Below are 19,521 nucleotides of genomic sequence, written 5' to 3'. Positions count from 1 at the left end.
GTTCAGTAAAACATGCAGTACATGCAATAAGGCATAGAACAAAATGTTAAAACAGTTTACCATAAAAGAGAAGTGTATACAGTTCACATTTTAAAGGGAGACAACGAGTACTAAATGAAGATGGTTTCCTCTCCACTACTGGCCAATGTAGGGGATAGGATGCCATGTTTGAATCCTCTGATGCTGGGTCAATTTGTGATTTTAATTATTTAATGTGTTAAGTTTTTATAGGTATACTAAAATATTGTTATCAGATGCCTCTATCAAAGGAGCAATAGATTACACATTGCAACGTACAAATCTATTTATAAGACAGATAGTAATGCATTTTTGATGGTTAATACAAGTTTCTGTTAGATACAGTAACTTACTCTGCTGGGGCTGAATTTTCATGTTGAAGACCAGGAGGAGTTTTCTGTGTTCTTAATGCTATTTCTGCATTCTTCAGCTCCTAAATAAGCAAATGAAGTGAATAAAAAAAGGACTACATGCTATAGTTCTATAAGAAAGATGAATTCTGAAGAAAAAAAAAAATCTAACACTACTACTTCTTCACAGAGGGCTCTTTCCTTGGATGTGTTTTTGGCATGCAGTGTTTAATTAATGTTAAACCTTCAGGCATGGATGCATAAATCTGCTAAATGAGATATTTTCAAAACCTGGAATGTCAGGGACTGGGGTTGCCAAAGACATATATATTAAGATGGGCAGGCCTTTAATACAACACATAGCAATGCAGAAGAGGGAATGATTGGTTTCACTTTCCTGAAAGGGGATTCAGTTTTCAAAAGTTTAGGAAACGCTGTACTATACTATCACAACTAAGCTTTAATTTCTACTTCATCTAAAATAATTTTATATTTTTTTCTAGACTTCAATAGGGAAGATTAGAGGAATGGGAGGAAATAGCACACCTAAAAGGAAGAAACAAGGGAACAGATTACCCGATTGTCTATTTTTAAAAAGAGCATAGCCAATAGTTTACAATTTTATTTATTTATTTTTAACATTTCCACTAAAGCCTTCCTGACGGCCTTCCCAGAGTATTATAATCACAGGATACACACTTCTGTGATTTGACTGTAGTACCTTCTAATAACTGTAGTAATAAGAATTTCTCGTTATCTAGTTCTGTACTTGTTTATTCTTAGCTGTTTTGACTAGTCAACATCTGAAAACACATCCCTGTGGAAGCAGAAGAAAAAAATTGTATTCACTGTATTCTTCTATGGGAACATACCACTGAACTTCTAGAAACCACTATTATTTTATTAGTTGAAGAAAGTACTTTATTACAAGACATAGGACTAGCATCATTTTCACTTTAGAGTACAAATCACATGTAGACTGGTTTCATAAGAACGGCCATATTGCATCAAACCACTGGTCCATCTAGCCCAGTATCCAGTCTTCAAACAGTGGCCAATACCAGAGGGAATGAACAAGGCAGGACAATTACTGAATGATCCATCCCACCATCCAGTCCGCGCTTCTGGCACTTAGAGGCTTAAGGACACCCAGAGTATGGGGGTTGAGTCCCTGACCATCTTGGCTAATAGTCATTGATGGACCTATCCTACAGGAACTTATCCTAATTCTTTTTTGAACACAGTTATACTTTTAGCCTTTAAACATCCTATGGCAGTGGTCCCCAACGCAGTGCCCGCAGGTGCCATGGCGCCTGCTGGGGCATCTATGTGCGCCCATGTACTGGCCGGCGGACGAGCATCCACCGAAATGCCGCCGACAAGTAGCCTCATCCAGAGGCGTCGCCGCCGATTTTCGGCGGTGACGCCTCTGGATGATGCTGCTTGTTGGTGGCAACGCCTATTGACGTTGCTGCTTCTCGGCAGCATTTCGGCGGATGCTCGTCCGCCGGCCACGGTCCACGGTAGCTCATCGTCTGGCGTCCGCCAGACTAAAAAGGTTGGGGACCACTGTCCTATGGCAACAAGTTTCCCAGGTTGACCGTGCATTGTGTGAAGAAGTATTTTCCTTTTGTTTTAAAACTGTCGCCTATTAATTTCATTGGGTGACCCCAGGTTCTTCTTGTGTTATCTGAAGGGGTAACTAACACTTCGCTATTCACTTTCTCCACACCTTTCACAATTTTATAGACTTTATCATATCCCCCCCATGATCATCTCTTTTCCAAGATGAACAGTCCCAGTCTTTTTAATCTCTCATATGGAAGCAGTTACATATCCCTACTCATTTTTGTTGCCGTTCTCTGTACTTTTTCCAATTCTAAACTATCTTTTTTGAGATGAGGCAACCAGAACTGGTATGGGTGTTTTGTGGATTTATATAGTGGCATTTATGATATTTTCTGTCTTATTATCTGTCCCTTTCCTAATGGTTCCTAACATTGTTTGCTTTTTTGACTGCTGCTGCACATTGAGCAGATGTTTTCAGAGAACTATCCACGATAACTCCAACATATCTTTCTTGAGTGGTAATAGCCAATTTAGATCCCATCATTTCATATGTGCAGTTGCGATTTTTTCCCAATGTACATTACTTTGCATTTATCCACACTGAATTTCATCTGCCATTTTGTTGCTCCATCACTCGGTTTTGTGAAATCCCTTTGCAAGTCTTTACAGTCTGCTTTGAACTTAATTATCTGGAGTAATTTTGTATCATCTGCAAATTTTGCCGCCTCATTGTTTACCCCTTTTTTTTCCAAATAATTTATGAATATATTGAACAGCATCTGTCTCAGTACGGATCCTGGGGGGAGGACTCTGCTATTAACTTCTCTCCAGTCTGAAAACTGATAATTTATTCCTACTCTTTGTTTCCTGCCTTTTAACCACTTATTGATCCATGAGACAATCTTCCCTCTGATCCCATGACCACTTACTTTACTTAAGAGCCTTTTGTTAGGGACCTTGTTAAAAGCTTCCTGAAAGTTCTAGTAAATATATCCTGTGCATCACCCTTGTCCACATAGATTCTAGGACTGGAAGGGACCTCGAGAGGTCATCAAGTCCAGTCCCCTGCCCGCATGGCAGGACCAAATACTGTCTAGACCATCCCTGATAGACATTTATCTAACCTACTCTTAAATATCTCCAGAGATGGAGATTCCACAACCTCCCTAGGCAGTTTATTCCAATGTTTAACCACCCTGACAGTTAGGAACTTTTTCCTAATGTCCAACTTAAACCTCCCTTGCTGCAGTTTAAGCCCATTGCTTCTTGTTCTATCCTTAGAGGCTAAGATGAACAAGTTTTCTCCCACCTCATGACACCCTTTTAGATACCTGAAAACTGCTATCATGTCCCCCCTCAGTTTGGAAAAGAGAAGACTAAACAAACCCAATTCTTTCAGCCTTCCTTCATAGGTCATGTTCTCTAGACCTTTAATCATTCTTGTTGCTCTTCTCTGGACCCTCTCCAATTTCTCCACATCTTTCTTGAAGTGCGGTGCCCAGAACTGGACACAATACTCCAGCTGAGGCCTAACCAGCGCAGAGTAGAGCGGAAGAATGACTTCTCGTGTCTTGCTCACAATAGACCTGTTAATGCATCCCAGAATCACGTTTGCTTTTTTTGCAACAGCATCACACTGTTGACTCATATTTAGCTTGTGGTCCACTATAACCCCTAGATCCCTTTCTGCCATACTCCTTCCTAGACAGTCTCTTCCCATTCTGTATGTGTGAAACTGATTGTTCCTTCCTAAATATTTGCTGACATATTTGCTGACACCCTTAAAAATCTTTAATAGATTGGCCAGGCATCATTTCCCTTTACAAAAGGCATACTGACTCCTCCACAACATACTGTGTTCATCTATGCAACTGATAATTCTGTTATAGTTTCAACCAATTTGCCAGATACAGGCCAATAAGCCTAATTTCAGTAACAGCCAGCATTTCCTCTGGTGACATTTTTTTAAATTGGCATTACATTAGCTATCCTACAGTCATCTGATACAGAGGCTGATTTAAGTGATAGATTACATACCACAGTTAGTAGTAGCAAAGAAAGCAAAATCCTGAAGAGTGTAGTCGAAAATAAAGTGCTATAGGTCCTTTAACTCTGAATTTAAGAAAGTGCTAGCAGCGTTTACCTTGTCACAGTCCTCCCCAGGTGAAGACTTAGACTGACAAGCATCCCACTTAAAGTTAGCTACAGACCAAGTGTACGTTGTATAGAACAACGTCCAATTGCCAGACAAAGTGAAAACTATCTAAACTCTTGCGTTTGTTTATTTCATTGTTTTCTTACAACCTAGAACCTTCAGCGACCGAAAAGAATAGATACTAGTAAACTGGGATTGAACAGACCACAAACTAGCCTGACAGCAAGGAAGTTATTTCTAGCTCTCACAACTGCTAATAAACAGGAGATAAGGTATTCCGGTGTCATTCCAGATTGATTTGAAAATTCCACATTTAATAAAGTCTAATGTTTACAGTGATAATTAGATTTTATGAAATGTCAAACATGAAAGAAAACGCAGATTGAATTTATTTTGTTTGCTTCCACTTAGGATAATCAAAGCACAATCTCTAATCCGCTTCTATACTAAGAGAGACTGCCCTGCAGAAATATTTCCCAAGTGAGCAATATAAGAAGGTGACAAAATAAACTAGATCCAGACTTAAGTGCCATGCTTTTAATAAAGAAAATTCAATTTTTACTGCTGCTTTACTGACTTCGTAATTAATATCCCTACATCTGACCATACAAGTGATTATAGGATTTCTATTTTAAGTGGTGTTCTCTTGGGAATCTCAGGGTACACCTCTACCCCGATATAATGTGGTCCTCGGGAGCCAAAAAAATCTCACTGTGTTATAGGTCAGACCGCGTTACATCGGGGTACGGAGAGGAACCGCTTTTACCGCTCCCCGCCCCAGCTTCTTCTCCCCTCCCCCCCAGGCTTGCCACGCCAATCAGCTGCACCTTGAAGTCTATAAACCACAATTTGAGGACTTCGATAGCTCAGACATAGGTTAGGGGCTTGATACAGGAGTGGGTGGGTGAGATTCTGTGGCCTGCGTTGTGCAGGAGGTCAGACTAGACGATCATAATGGTCCCTTCTGACCTGAAAGTCTATGATTCTATTTTCTGGTCAATATACAAATAATTTGAGCTTCTAATATTAGAGTGATTGACAGCATTGAATGCCTCTCACCTTATGTGACATCATATGCTTACTGATTTGAGCTAATAAAACAATACTTGTTTGTTAACATACCTGGGCAGTTTCCATTTTCAATTTGTCAATATTAAGAGTGTTTCTCTGTAGTCCACTAGCAGCCACTGACAAAAGCTGTTTCAAAGCTTTAATATCCTCCTGTACTTTAAGCATTGCTTTGGAAGACATTCTACTAATTTCTTCCTGCACTTGTTTTTGTTCTTTCACAAATTTCCTGAAAAAAGTTGGAAGTAGAAGTTTAATTTGTTACATTTAAAGCACACAAATGTTCTACCTCAAGTATTGTTTTAATAAAAATAAAATTAATCTTGATGAAATACCAAACCACCAATACTGAGTGATAATTTCAGCTTTTGCCTCTTTTATAGAACTACAGTATACTATAATTTCACCATCCCCCGCAACATTCTAAAACTGGAACTTCAACAGAAGATATTTAGAGGGGTTATCTTGTACCTTCAAAAGATAAGCAGTGTATCCTCACTATCTAAAACAATTTTTAAAAGTGTGATTAAACCACTTGTTACTTTAAAGCATGACAACATAATTATTTGGTTATCCCAACTAGTATAAGGAAAATACTTACTGGAGATTTTCTACATCTTGACAGATTAGTAGAGGTAGATTTTCATCCTTCAGTGCTTTACTATCTCTGCCAAAAGATAACATATGCATTCATAGACACACACTACTTCTAAACAACTTTACCCCATTACTAAACAGCCAAAGAGCTGTAAATATTCATTCTGCTTTACAAGTTTGTATCTAATTTATGAATTCTATAGTAAGTAACAATGATTTGAATTTCCTTTTATAAAACCAATTGTGAAGAACTGCACCAACTTACTTAATTCTTCACTGAGATAAGATGGGTGAGGTAATATCTGATTGGACCAACTTCAGTGTTTTGCAAGAGTTTAATTTTACAGATGAGTACGATGAGATTTTCCAAAAACCACGTAATGAGTCTGCAAGAGAGTCATGAACAGAGAGACCACAGGAGTCCTATCTCTCTGTTCTGAACTCCAGCTATTAAATACCACCTTCTACATGAAGCTAAACTAAGCAAATTTAAGGTTACATATGCCTCTAGACAGGGACTATGCCCCCTCTGCACCTGGAAAGCATCTAGCACACTTTTGGTGCTATTACAAACTAATTAGTAATAACCAGAAACACTGGATCTGTATTTTGTGGTTTATGGGACAGTGACCCCCTCTCCACCCATTTGAGTCCTACAAAATTTCATCAGAACAGTCAACTCCCATAACGTATTTAACAGTGATAATTGCATCTTCACAGCATATAGGCATTTTTGAAGGCCAAAAAAACAAAATAGGAGAAACATTTTAAAGCTTCACTATTTTCTAAGAACCTATAGAATGTAAAGAGGAATACTAAACATACTTACTCTGGTCTTGTTCCTGTTTTATCACCTAGAAGATACAGATAATTTTATATAAGAATTGATACCTTGAACAACTGTCAAGCAAAATAAGCCTTAAGAAGTTTTTCGGGGAAGGACTGATGACTATCACTCACCTCAGTGCATGTTGGCTCAGGGCATTAGGTCAGCCCCGTTGGAAGAAAATTTAATTGACTCTTCCCCTCCTCCTTCATTACAGGTTTCTATTTCCCCCCCTGGCACTTACAGTCTATCTTATTTAGACAGCATCACTGTGGTGCATGGCACTTTACAGACAAGGATCTCCTGAACAGGAATGATGGTTCGGCAGAGAGGGCACTACCCTGAGACTCTGGAAACTATGGTCCAATGCTTTGCTTCACCAGAGACCTCCTGTGTGACCATAGGCGAGACACTTTAAACTCAATAATAATTCTGAGGCACTCAGATATTATGGTAATAGGTAATTATATGGCTCTTAAGTGATAGGCCTCCTCCACATATCCCACTGTACCAGTACACTCTTCTAGCAAAGTCTTCTTTCACAAAACATGCAATACATACCCTCCACCAGGGTCACAGAGCAATACTTCAACAATATAAAACTTCTGCTGGCTCAAGTAAGACTCACAAGGGTGGATTTTATATGGTTTCTAACCTGCTATTCTACTATTTCAGCCTTTGGAATAGCTACCCTGAACAACTGCTCTTAACTACCGTCTCCCCCAAAAAACCAAGAGATTACTCAACTATAATGTGAACACTGAAGAAAATGCATCATCTTTGCTTTAAAACTCTGGGAATAACTAGTTTAGCTAGTGTCTGACACGAGAAATGGAAGACCAAACCCCCTTAATGTATGCTCATATCAACACCATAAACCTTACTTACTAATTGGCAAAAAGTGTATTGTAATCACGAACTTACTTTTTTGTAATTGCTTTTGATATAATATTTTATTAAGGAATTTTTAAAAAGTATATTACTGTAAAGTATTAGGAAGACAATAAGAAGATTACAGACTATTTTAATCAACTTTGAAGGAGAGTTACATAAACCCCACATGATTAGAAATGCTTCCATGACTTTTAAAATTCATTGCAATGAAAGAAAGTTGCTTTCAAACAGGTTCTTTGCATTTGTAACACACACTTATAGACTAGCGCTATTTCCCCCGCACTCCCAAGTGGTCAGAGTACATGTGCGAGCCTGACACAGCCTTTGAGGCAACAGACCTGTAGAGATTCATACTTTAAGACTCAGAGATCCCAAGTTTGATCCTTGCTGCCAACAATCCACCCAGAGGCACTGCATTGCATTACACCAAGTTTGCAAGCAAAATACTGTTGCACTGTATTTATGTAGAAGAATCTACAAGTTAAAATAGTTGAAAACTTAGTCAAATTGCCACAGCAAGAGACGTGCAAAGAGTAAATTACTATTTTTCTTTTAGAGAGACAAGGTGGGTGAGGTAATACATTTTATTGAACCAACTTCTGTTGGTGTGTGAGAGAGAGAGAGAGAGGCTTTTGAGACACACACAGCTCTTCTTCAGGTCTGGCAAAGATACTCCCGGCGTCACAGCAAAATGCAAGGTGGAAGGGATTGTTTACCATAAGTAGTTAGCACATATTGTAAGGGACTATTCAAGGTAGCATGGCCTGTTAACACCTCTGCAGTTATAGAATAAAGAGAGGAGGTTAGGTGGTTCAGATTGTAGTAATTAGCCATAAATCTAGTGTTTCTGTTCAGTCTGTGATTTTTAGTGTCTAGCAACACTTCCTCAGGCTTCCTAATTTCCCCGAGGGTGCTTGACCCCCCGTTTCGCCCCAAGGTCAAACCCCCACTCCACCCCTTCCCCTAAGGCCCCACCCTACCCCTTCCTGCCCCCTTCCTTGAGCATGCCCTTGCTCCACCCCTTCCCCCCCAGCGCCTCCTGCACACCTCTGAACAGCTGATTGTGGTGGACAGGAGGCATTGGGGGGAGGAGCTGATTGGCGGGGCCCAACAGTGGGCACTGAGTACCCACTATTTTTTTCTGTGGGATCTCCAGCCCCAAGCACCCACCGAATCAGTGCCTATGTCTAGCAGAGTAATGAATTTAAGCCCTTCAGCTCATCTTTTGAATGGTTCCTTACAACATGTACTAACTACATATACTAAACAATCTGTTCCACCATGCAGTTTGCTGTGATGCTGGGAGTACCTTTCCCAGACCTCAAGAAGAGCTCTGTCTCTCTCACCAATAGAAGTTGGTGCAATAAAACATACTACCTCACTCACCATGTCTCTTGAATGTCCTGAGACCAAAATGGCAACAACTACATTGCGTACTTTCTTTTTTAGCTTTATCAATCTTAAAACAACCCTTGATTATTAAAGACATTTTTAAAATATTTTATTTTTACGGTGTCCATTAAGAGTTAGAAAAACCAAGCCATCAATGCCTCCTCACTTACATCTTTCAACTAAGTGCTTTCAAACAGAATTTTTATAGCAAGTATTTTCCAAGGTTTCATAAAAATTACAGAAAAACAATATTGCATCAACAACTTACTCTTTTTATCTGAAGAGCTACTAAAATCTATGCCACCAAGACCTTCATTAACAGTAGTTGAAGGAGCAGAAGTCGTCCCCAGAGTCAAACTCAGAGCATTCTGTCCGAGTCCTACAAATAACCCAAAAAGTATTTCAGTAACACATAATTTAGTGTTTTAGCTTCAATATATTGTGATTAGATTTATGTATGTCATCTTGTTTTCAGGATTTGTTTAGCTATATTTGGGTCAAGAAGTTCAGTGAAAATAATGTAAAGAGAAGAAGAAAAAATTTCTTCTATGAACTAAATATTCTAAATATCTAATTTTAACATCTTTACCTGCCTCATCACTTGCACCATCACTGCATATTGTGTCATGTTACTTCACTCAGGATTAGTACATTATTTTTCAACAGTACTTCCACACAGTGAAAGGAGTATGCAATATCCACTTAATTGCATTTTATATGCAAGATAGCAAGCAGCCAGCATTGAAAATTTGAGCCATCAGTCTTTCCTATGGCCAGTGGCCAACAGACAGCAATTGACCAGAGTTTACAAAAAGATCTTGTTAGTTTCACAGAGGCCATCTCCAGCACTCTGAGAAGCAGTGAACAACATTCTTATAAACATCACTTAGCAGCTAGCCATTTCCTACAGCTGACGATTATTTTGGGGGAGTGTGAACAGGAGGGTGACAGTGGGAATCTCTCATCACCTTTTCTAGAAGTTTTTAGGGAAAGTAACGATTTGAGGCATTTCTCCAAGTAGCTAGGAAAGGGTATGAAGAGATCTCACCTTCCCACATCAGCCAAAGGGAGAAACTAAAGCTCTCCATTCCATACAGCAACTACACTAAGTATTTCAGAATAGAGAAAATGAATTCCTGTATTTTTACAACCCCTGCACACTGGAGGCCCAAGCCTGACTAAGGTCACAGGGCACTACTGCAATATAATAAAAAGAGGAAAAATACCATATTTATTAGACACCCAAGGCCAACATGAAAGATTGGAGTGCTCCTCACTCCACCCCACACTGGATCCCGGAACAGCACCCTCCCTTTTAACAGCAGAGGATAGAGGGGTATATACTACTTTTTTCTCCAAGCTGTTGTCCCTGGACATCGGGGCTGGAGGGGGTCCCGATCTAACAAAGGGGATTTAAAGTTACACTACTGTAGCTCAAAGGTTTTCTAAATTCACTCACAAAAATCACTGCTAAAACAAGGGACCAGTGACTATTTTATACTAAGAGTTCTCAAAGCATTTCATAGTGCAAACCACATTATTAATGAAGAGATTATTTTATAGAACACCTCCCCTTCCATTTATGATCACGTAACACCCCTATGGCAGCTATGGTAACTACTTCATGGAATACTCCTGAGGGAATTCTGTGCCAAAAAATTAAGAATTCTGCACATATTTTAAAATCCTGCAAAACTCTGCACATTTTGTCAATAAATAAATGTGGAGGCTCCACCATGGCAGTAGGGAGCACAAGCCACTGACTGCACAGAGGTGGGAGATAATCCTGCCCTCCCACTCACCCTCTGCCCGGAACATGGACTTGGTGGTAAAGCTGCACCCAACCCTGACACACTGCAAGGACCAGGCCTGCCCCAGAAACACCCTGGGGCCCTGCCCCTCCGTGCCAAGCACACTAGATGTAGGCAGGCAGGCTTATCCCAGTCAGATCCAAGTATGGAGGGGCTTAGTGTGAGGAGATCAAGGTGTTTGGTAATAGGGTTCTGTGTGGGGCAATCTGAGTGTGAGTGGCTTGATGGGGTGGTCTGGGTGCAGGGGCGGATCTGGATGAACTGGGGTGCAGACACAATGGGACTCTGCAGGGGAGTCCAGGTGAAGGTGGTTGGGGCTCAGCAGGGCGGGGGTCTGGGTGTGAAGTGCTCAGCAGGGGGGTCCAGGTGTTGGCTTGGTGGGATTCAGTGGAGCAGGGATTTGAGTGCAGGGAGCTAGTCAGGGTCACCCAGGTGCAGATGGGGTGGGGGTTCGAGTGTGGAGAGTGGTCTCGGTACAGGGGTGGAGTCCAGATGCAGGGAAGTGGGGCTTGGCAAGGGGGTCTGGGTGCAGGGGGGCTCTGGATGCAAAGAGTGAGGCTTGTTAGGGTGTAGTTTCGGGGGGGGGGAAACAGGGGGGGGGGGTTGGGGTTAGGGGGGGGGGGGGTGGGGGGGGGGGGGGGGGTGTGGGTTCAGGTGGTGAGGCTTGGTGGGGTGATCTGGGTATGAGGTGGGTCCGGATGCACGGGGGTTGGTCAGATGGGGGAGCTGTTCTCCCCTCCCCACCCCCCACGGCTGAGGAGCGATGGGGGAAGCAAGTGGGGGAATTATGCAGAGCTTCCTGCAGTCAGTGAGTTTTCTGGGCGTGGGTCTGACCCAGCTCTGGCTGCTCCTTGCAGAGGAAGAGAAAGTTCTGTCCTCCCCAGCCCAGCTGGGATGAGCAGCTTAGCCTGGCACAGGGTAGGAGCCACTGGCTGGAGCAGTCCCAGCCCTCCAGTGATTTACCTCTCTGCTGGCTGCTCCGGGCACCCAAAACAATACACCTGCACTGCTGGGGAGTGGCGCATGACCTCTCTTGTGGCTTCCCTTTGCTTCCCCATCAGAAAGTCATTTCTCTGCAGGGAAGCAAAGAAATCTGTGGGGAACATGAATTCTGCACACGTGCATTGTTGCAGAATTCCCCCAGGAGTAATGGAAGAATACTTACATTCTTGCAGAAAGCTGCTAAAGTTAAATTAATTTAAGGTGGAAGAAGTAGAATATTTAGACGGTAATTGTATTGTCTGGTATTTTATGACTTGCTAAAACCAGTAACATTCAGGGAAAATGCAAAAGTTTCAGAGGGAATTATTTAAGTTTTACAGTAACCGCATGGTGTTACTTGTGTTTCAGCATTGTGAAATAGAATTGGGAAAAGAATAAAACTATTTTCACCTGTTGCTGCTGTGGTTGCATTCTGGAAGAGTGTACCTCCCAAACCAGCTAAGGCTCCTCCCAGTGAAAGGCCTGTGGATGCACTTGTAGTTGGGGCAGCTGTCCCACCCAAATTTAATGTAAAGCCAGTAGAACCTGAAATTAAAAGAAAGAATGAAACCATCCTTAATACACGGACTATACAGTCTGCAGACAGCCTAAAATAATTACCCACAGGTGTGAACTGCCTCATTCATCATAAAGGAGAGTTAACACTGAATGAAATCTGCAGCAATAAACTAAATTTAATATCATCGCTAGGGCCCTACCAATTTCACGGACATGTCACAGACCGTGAAATCAGCCCTTCCCCATGAAATCTGATCTCCCCTGATGCTGGGAGCCTGGAGCTCCCAGCTGCTAGTCTGGCCACGCTTGGGAGGGGCAGGAGTTGTCCTTCCCCTGCATGGCTGCTCTTGGTGGGGAGATCAGAGCTACCTCCAGAATCAGCACAGAAATGAGAGTGGTACACCCTCACTTCTGCGCTGCAGCAGCCCAGGCGCTGGGCTCCGGGCTTCCACTCCCCCTCTGCCCTCCCCACAGCTCCTGCTGCAGCTCTAAGCGCCAAGCTCTTGGTTTCCTCCCCCAGTATCTCCTGCATGCTGGGGGCTTCTGCTCCTGGCAGCTGCAGCCGGAGCAGCTTGGGCTCAGTGCCTCCCCCTGGTCCAGTCAGGAATTGGGGCTGCCCCGCAGTCAAGGCTCTGGGCTTCTGCTCCCGGTCGCTCCAGCCAGGTCAGCCCGGAATCAGGAATTCTGCCCCTCCTCCCCTTACCCCCGCGGCTCCTGCCACAGCTCCGAGCTTCCTCCCGCAGCAGCTCCGGCTGGGGGCTTCCGCACCTGCTGGCTGCAGCTGAGGCAGCCCATGCTTGGGGCTTCCACCCTGCCCCTGCCAGGGCAGCCCGGGCTCAAGGCTTCCGCACCCTCCACCCCACTCCAGCCAGGGCTTGGGGCTTCTACCCTCCCCAGCAGATGCAGCACCCCTGCTGCTCCAGCCCAGTCTCAGGGCAGCCTGGACTCAGGGCTTCGGCCCCCCAGCCATGGTTTGGGGCAGTCAGGGCTCGAGGCTGCCCATGCTTGAGGTACCACCCTGGGGCTTCTTCTGGGGCTGGGCACCCGTTTTTCCAGGGGGCCCCTGCCTTAATCGGTCACTGGCCTGAACTAGCAGCTAGGAGCCCCTGGCTGGGGCATTCCTAGCAGTATGGGGGAGATCCTACCCACCTCCACCTCCTCTAACTGCAGGAAGCTCTGAGGCTGCTGCCTAGTCAGCACAGAAGAGAGGGTGGCAATCTTGGGACCGCCATCCCCCCCCCCCCCCCCCCCCCCCGCCCCAACAACTATGCAACCCCCCCATGATCCCATTTTGGGTCGGGACCCCCACTGTTACAACACTGTAAAATTCCAGATGTAAACATCTGAAATTGTCGAATTTAAAAACACGCTGGCTGTGAAATGGACCGTGAATTTGGTAGGGTCCTAATCATCACCAACAGGGGGCAACTGTACTGACTGTAATATTCATTTAAAAATGTAATTTAATCAAAACGTTCTTTATTCAAGTTTATCTGAAGCTACCAAAAATTTTTAAGAATTTCCACTAGAATGCTGCAGAATCTGACAATTTAGGTACTGGTTGCTGCAAATTAAGTGGAATCTTGGTCTTAGTTCTGCATGTAGGTGAAGATGACTAGATCCAGCTGAACATCAAAGTATCTCACATAGTAGAGGCTAAAAACAACAGCTAATTGTGACTTTAAAGCTTCTACTTGAATGGATGATTTGAGTTTTTGGAGCAGGCAGAGAATAAGAGGTGAAATATTGTGGCATCTTGACAAACGAGAATGTGGGAAAGTGTGGTGAACAGCTTTGGTGTACACACATACGGTTAGCTGATGTAGCTGGCTTTTCAATGAACACTTGATTATGGAAAATATGGTTGTGTAAACTGCATATATGGAGAAGGTGCCAACTGCATATTAGTATGTTAAGCATGGGACATCTTACCAGAGGTACATATTCTCCATCATGCTTTAACAGTACCAAAACCATTTGTCTCATTGACAATAGACATTAACCATTTTCAGCATTTTATGATGCCCTTCCTACACTTGGGAGATCACTTTTTAAAACGATTTCCCACCATTGCCAACACAATTGAGCTCCACTGGTATTGGCAACATTAGAAACTCTGGTGTAGATGAGACATCACCTATAACTACCAGATGATGTGGTGCCTAAAAGAAACTCTGAGCATTTAATCAATATTGGGCTTAAAACAATGATAGTACCCGCTGACCCATCTATGCTAGGATTCCTAACAAACACCAGTGAAGCTCACCCAGTCACTTAAATTCTGTGTTTCAGATTAGTCCCATGTAAAAGGCAGGCAATGACAATATGAATAGTAAGGATGCTCATCTATTTCAGAGTGCTTGTAAAGTACTTTGATATGCCTGAATGCAAAATGCAGCGCGGAGTGCAAAATAGTATTTCCTTACCTGCTGCAGGAGTTGATGTAAGAGCAGAAGAAAGTGAGAGGCCACCTGCTGAGGTAGAAGTAATAGGCAAAGCAAATGGTGTGGCCGATCCTGCAGGTTTGTTGAACCCTAAACTAAAACCTGTGGTAGAGGCTGATGTAGCGGCAGGAGCTCCTACAACAATGAACAACATTCTTAAGACATTTTGTTGAGGCATAAATGCTCAAGTTAACATTTTTGTCACCAGGTGTCATGCATTCTAAACACCAAAATTTTAAAGTAAACTTATCACCCTCAAAATGAATTTTACCAATTAAATGCCATGACAAGGACCTTGAAGGAATCCCACATAACCCCACATTTTGGTTTGGTTCCTTTCTACACAAGGAAGACAATAAGATTATGTATAAAAGCTTATCACAGCATTTCCTCTCTTCAAACAGGAAGGTCCACAGATCTTACAATGGGCCTTGTTTATTTGTAGCTGTACAGTCAAAACCGAGACCTGTCAGTCATTGGCTGAGGGATAAATCCCTTCTGCTAAAGAGGGAACTAGCTGACAACTGTCAGAGATATAATGAAAACTGTGTCCTTCTCATTTAAATTGAGAGTTAAATGTTATTCATTTATCTCTTGAGTAGTGATCCTTCTATTAAATCAGGATGGTTTGGATCTGTGGTCATTACTACTTGAAGAAAGGAAGTTTTACTGTTCTTCATAAAAGGAAGGTCCTCAGAATCCCACAGTGGTAATCCATCAGTGTGTAGCTATGAAGATAAATTAACTTAACATATAAGCAAACTCAAATATGCACACAGATTGTTTTGATTTACTGACAGACTTATATCCTGCAACATTATAATCCCAAATACAGGACTGAATGAGACTTACTTCAAAGCTGATATGCATTTTGATACAGAATGCAGGGAGGGACAGGAATCCATGTGGCAGATTTCTTTAAGTTATGGATCCACCCAGAAAACTGCTACACCTGTTCAAGTTGCTCAGCATAGAGAAGGTAAATTCTTTGACTTGTATTTGTTGTCCCTTACAGTTAGAATACAGTAGACCCTTGCTAGAACGCCCTTCGCAATAGTGAAACTTGGGCTACAGTGAATGTGGTTGCTGGATCCCACCTCCGGCACCGAGGCTGCTGGAGGAACACTGTCAGCTCCCGCAGCAGCCCCAGGGCCGAAGAAGTACTCTGCCCCAGCCACGGCTGGAGAATCTCTTCCTCTCCCCCACCCTCCCATCGCTAGAACAAATCCCTGGATATACCGAAAAAATGGCTTGGATCCCCAGGGCTTTGTTACAGCGAGGGTGTACTCTACATGCTTCAGTTTTGTCTAGACATTTTAGTGCTGCACAGACATCAGGATGTAAAAATCCATACAGAATGGAAAGGAGTGCCATAGCTTTTCCATCAGTCATGTAGATTGTACGTGTGATTGTAGTAGAGTAACATATGGAGCAGACTTTAAGGATGAATGTCAAGATCATGCAAAAAAAATTATAATAATAAAAAACAGGGTGCCTGTCCTTTATAGACAGAACTCCCAAATCCAATATTTGCTTGGCTGCAAGAATGACTTGGTAAGAAGGTCCACCAAGTGTTCAAAGTGTGGTCATGTGCAGGGCATACAGCACCAGGTTAGAGTTCTGTTGAAGTTTATCTGAGAAGCTGATTGAAGAAATTTTAGTATATAGATGGAGAGATTCTTCCCTCTGGACACCTCTACATGGGATACATTTAATGTGTGCCTTAACTTGGGCACCTTTAAACTCATAGTGAAACAGTCCTGATGGAACTCTAGTAGGTTCTCGATTTTTGTCAAACTTGGTGTAACTACTTACTGAACACCAGCTTTTAGGTTTTAGTCAGATTATGGAGCACACTAAGTTAGTGAACTTACTTGGAAGCTATAAGCAGAGATTTTCTGCCCAAATATAATTACTTCAGTTGCTTCCTTTCAAATGCCAGGAAGACAGCTTTATTAGGTAACATGATGGGACCGTATGTATATAGGTCCTTTCTGAATGGCAGGAACATTTGTGATTCTATCTAGGTTCTTATAGTGGGCACACCTCATTGTCATACCAGGTTTTAGTGTCATGTTATTAGGTCTAACAATCATAATCTCTGCAGCCAGTATGATGCCACCAGAATCATTACGGCCCTCTCCTTAATTCTGTGTTGTTTTGGATAGAAACAGTAATGGCGAGGTGGTCTTTTGGCCAGGACTAAGAAAGCTAAACTTAGTAACTGGAGGGTAACTGCCAGTTTGCCCAATGAAATGAGGGACTATTTCTCCGTACAGGAGAGGACACCACTTCCAAACACGTGTTCTAGGGGTCATGCAGTCTGTTCCGGGGGTGATTTACCCTTGATTTGTTCTATCTTCCTCTATTACACTGGGCCTCTTTCATTGAACTTGTTCACAGAACAGCATCAAAACTGTCTGATGCTATAATATGATTGTATCCCCTTTTATGCTGCTTTGAATGGTGGTATAGCTTACTTTAATTTCACCTAGGACTCAGCTGCTGCTTTGGGCGAGGAGCTATTTTGCTTTGCTATCTGCTTTTCAGGAATAGGTACACTTACACCTGTATTTCTTGCCATAACCATGACTGAGAAATATGGATATTTAAAGAAGCATCAGAGAAACAATGAAGGTAGAAATACCTTCCGAAGGCTCCTTCCCAGCTCAACACTTTTTGTCCGTCCATCAAAAGGAGTTAGAGAACAAGTCTGTTCGTGCCAAGTTCACTCAAGCAAAGGGTAGGCAGCAAATTTCTTTTTTAACAACAAAATCACTTGTCTTTCTATTGGCGACTCCATGGGGATCTGAACCTACAAACTTTGAATCCAACCTGTTTCCTTTCCCACCCTTTGTCTAACTTGTCTATTTAGACTGTCAGCTCTTTGGGGCAGAAAATATACTGTGCCCAGAACAATGGGCCCCAACCTAACTAGAATGATAATATTTGTTGATTTCAGTTTACCAATGCAAGTTCGTCACCAAAGACAGTAATATCACTTGAGGTGAACAAGCTAACACCTTTCAGTCATACTGAATGGAAGGCCAAAAGACAGCTTTCCACAACCAAATGGATCTTGACACTGTGAATGAAGAAACACTGAATGAGACAGTGCTCTCTTTGTGTATGATCCACAGAGGCAATATGCGTTCACATAAACATTATACAATAAGTGGTTTAACCATGCAGGAAGTCAACAATTTTAGGTCTTGAAAGGACTCTGTACTCCCTCAACTGTGTAGAGGCAGCAGTTCTGATGGAGAACACCAGAGTGGATATTGCCATATCTAAGGTTGATAGATGTACAATAAACTTTGGTATGGGAAGGAACCATCGCTAAAAGAATATCTGTGAAGAAACATGAATGCTTCCCTGAAGAGCCTCAATCTGCAAAAAAAAAAAAAAACAAAAAAAAACCCTCTCTCTATATCTATCTCTATCTCAAACAGCATTGACATGGCTCCTAAAGCTCAGCAGGCCCCAAAAATTTAAGGATGAGCAAATGTGAACTAGACCCAGACTCCAAAGAGAAACTGCTGAGCTCCAGTTCATTTGCAAATTTGACACCATCAGATCGGGATTAAGCAAAGACTGTGAATGGCTATCCAACTACAGAAGCAGCTTCTCCTCCCTTGGTGTTCACACCTCTACTGCTAGCAGAGCACCTCACCCTCCCTGATTGAACTAACCTCGTTATCTCCACACTGATTTATACCTGCCTCTGGAGATTTCCATTACTTGCATCTGAAGAAGTGAGGTTCTTACCCACGAAAGCTTATGCTCCCAATACTTCTGTTAGTCTTAAAGGTGCCACAGGACCCTCTGTTGCTTTTTACAGATTCAGACTAACACGGCTACCCCTCTGATACGTGAACTAGACAGAGCACCCATGTTCCTCAGTTCAGTGCACTTTGTTCCAAAACCACATATATAGCCCATGGCCTCATTAGTCTTAGCCAACAGTATATCAATCCTTCAAAACCAGTTTAAAGCACACTGCCATAAAAAGAGCCAAAAGTTTCCTCATAACCATGTGTACCTGATCTCCCATCAATGGCGACATTAAACCTGTGGCAACTACAATAATTCCTTACATGGAGAAATAGTAATATACTTTTAGCTGTCTTTAATATGAAGAGAACCCATGTCATGCGGCTACCAGGTCTCTGCCTCAGTAAGTGCTCACAGTACGAGAACAATTGGTCTAGAGCAGTAGTTCTCAAACTTTTGTACTGGTGACCCCTTTCACATAGCAAGCCTCTGAGTGCGAACCCCTTATAAACTAAAAAGGCTTTTTTATATATTTAACACTATTATAAATGCTGGAGGCAAAGCGGAGTTTGGGGTGGAGGCTGACAGCTTGTGACCCCCCATGTAATAAGCTCACGACCCCCTGAGGGGTCCCAATCCCCAGTTTGAGAACCCCTGGTCTAGAGCATATTTGTTTGTCTCCAAATACTAATAGCTTCTAAATATGTGGCTCTTACCCAGTGTTAATCCTGTAGCAATAGTTGTAGCTGTTCCTGCCAAGAAAAACAAAATAAAAATCCATAATCAACTTTATATCATATTTTACCAAGCTTCATACACAATTTAGTAGTTGTTTATGGTTTACTAGTACCAGTAAAATACTGAATTATATTGTGTTGCAGTCTCCACAATGACACAAGATAAATTGGAATACGTTTTATAAAGTATTTTTGGACATAAAAGATTTACTCTGGTTTAGAATCTTAAACGCAAAATAAGAATAGGTTTCAAATAAGTATTAGCAGTACAAACCCTCCTGGGAAAGCACAATTAACTTGTCAACAATGTACAGAACTCATTTGTGTTGAAGAGCCATTGGTAAATAGTGACTATGCAATTAAAATGCCAGTTAAGCAGTACACTA

General features: G+C 42.3%; 1 protein-coding gene across 1 annotated transcript in view; it reads right to left on the bottom strand.

Annotated features, from left to right (window-relative positions):
- The window catches only part of LOC113406836 (nucleoporin p58/p45-like), a 51,352-nt gene that overhangs the window by 28,364 nt on the left and 3,467 nt on the right, over positions 1-19,521 (bottom strand). The window contains exons 3-10 of the mRNA XM_026653616.2: positions 19,115-19,150; positions 14,607-14,759; positions 12,073-12,207; positions 9,138-9,248; positions 6,587-6,611; positions 5,762-5,827; positions 5,215-5,389; positions 372-451 (exon numbers count right to left, since the gene is read on the bottom strand). Of these exons, the coding sequence (XP_026509401.1) occupies positions 372-451; positions 5,215-5,389; positions 5,762-5,827; positions 6,587-6,611; positions 9,138-9,248; positions 12,073-12,207; positions 14,607-14,759; positions 19,115-19,150 (781 nt within the window). The remainder of the gene's footprint in view (positions 1-371; positions 452-5,214; positions 5,390-5,761; positions 5,828-6,586; positions 6,612-9,137; positions 9,249-12,072; positions 12,208-14,606; positions 14,760-19,114; positions 19,151-19,521) is intronic.

The sequence above is a fragment of the Terrapene carolina genome, unplaced genomic scaffold, assembly GCF_002925995.2.
Source record: "Terrapene carolina triunguis isolate 2854851 unplaced genomic scaffold, T_m_triunguis-2.0 Scaffold141, whole genome shotgun sequence".
In the NCBI taxonomy this organism is placed as follows: domain Eukaryota; kingdom Metazoa; phylum Chordata; order Testudines; family Emydidae; genus Terrapene; species Terrapene triunguis.
The sequence above is the reverse complement of the archived record's forward strand: the minus strand, read 5'-3'. Positions and strand labels throughout refer to the sequence as shown.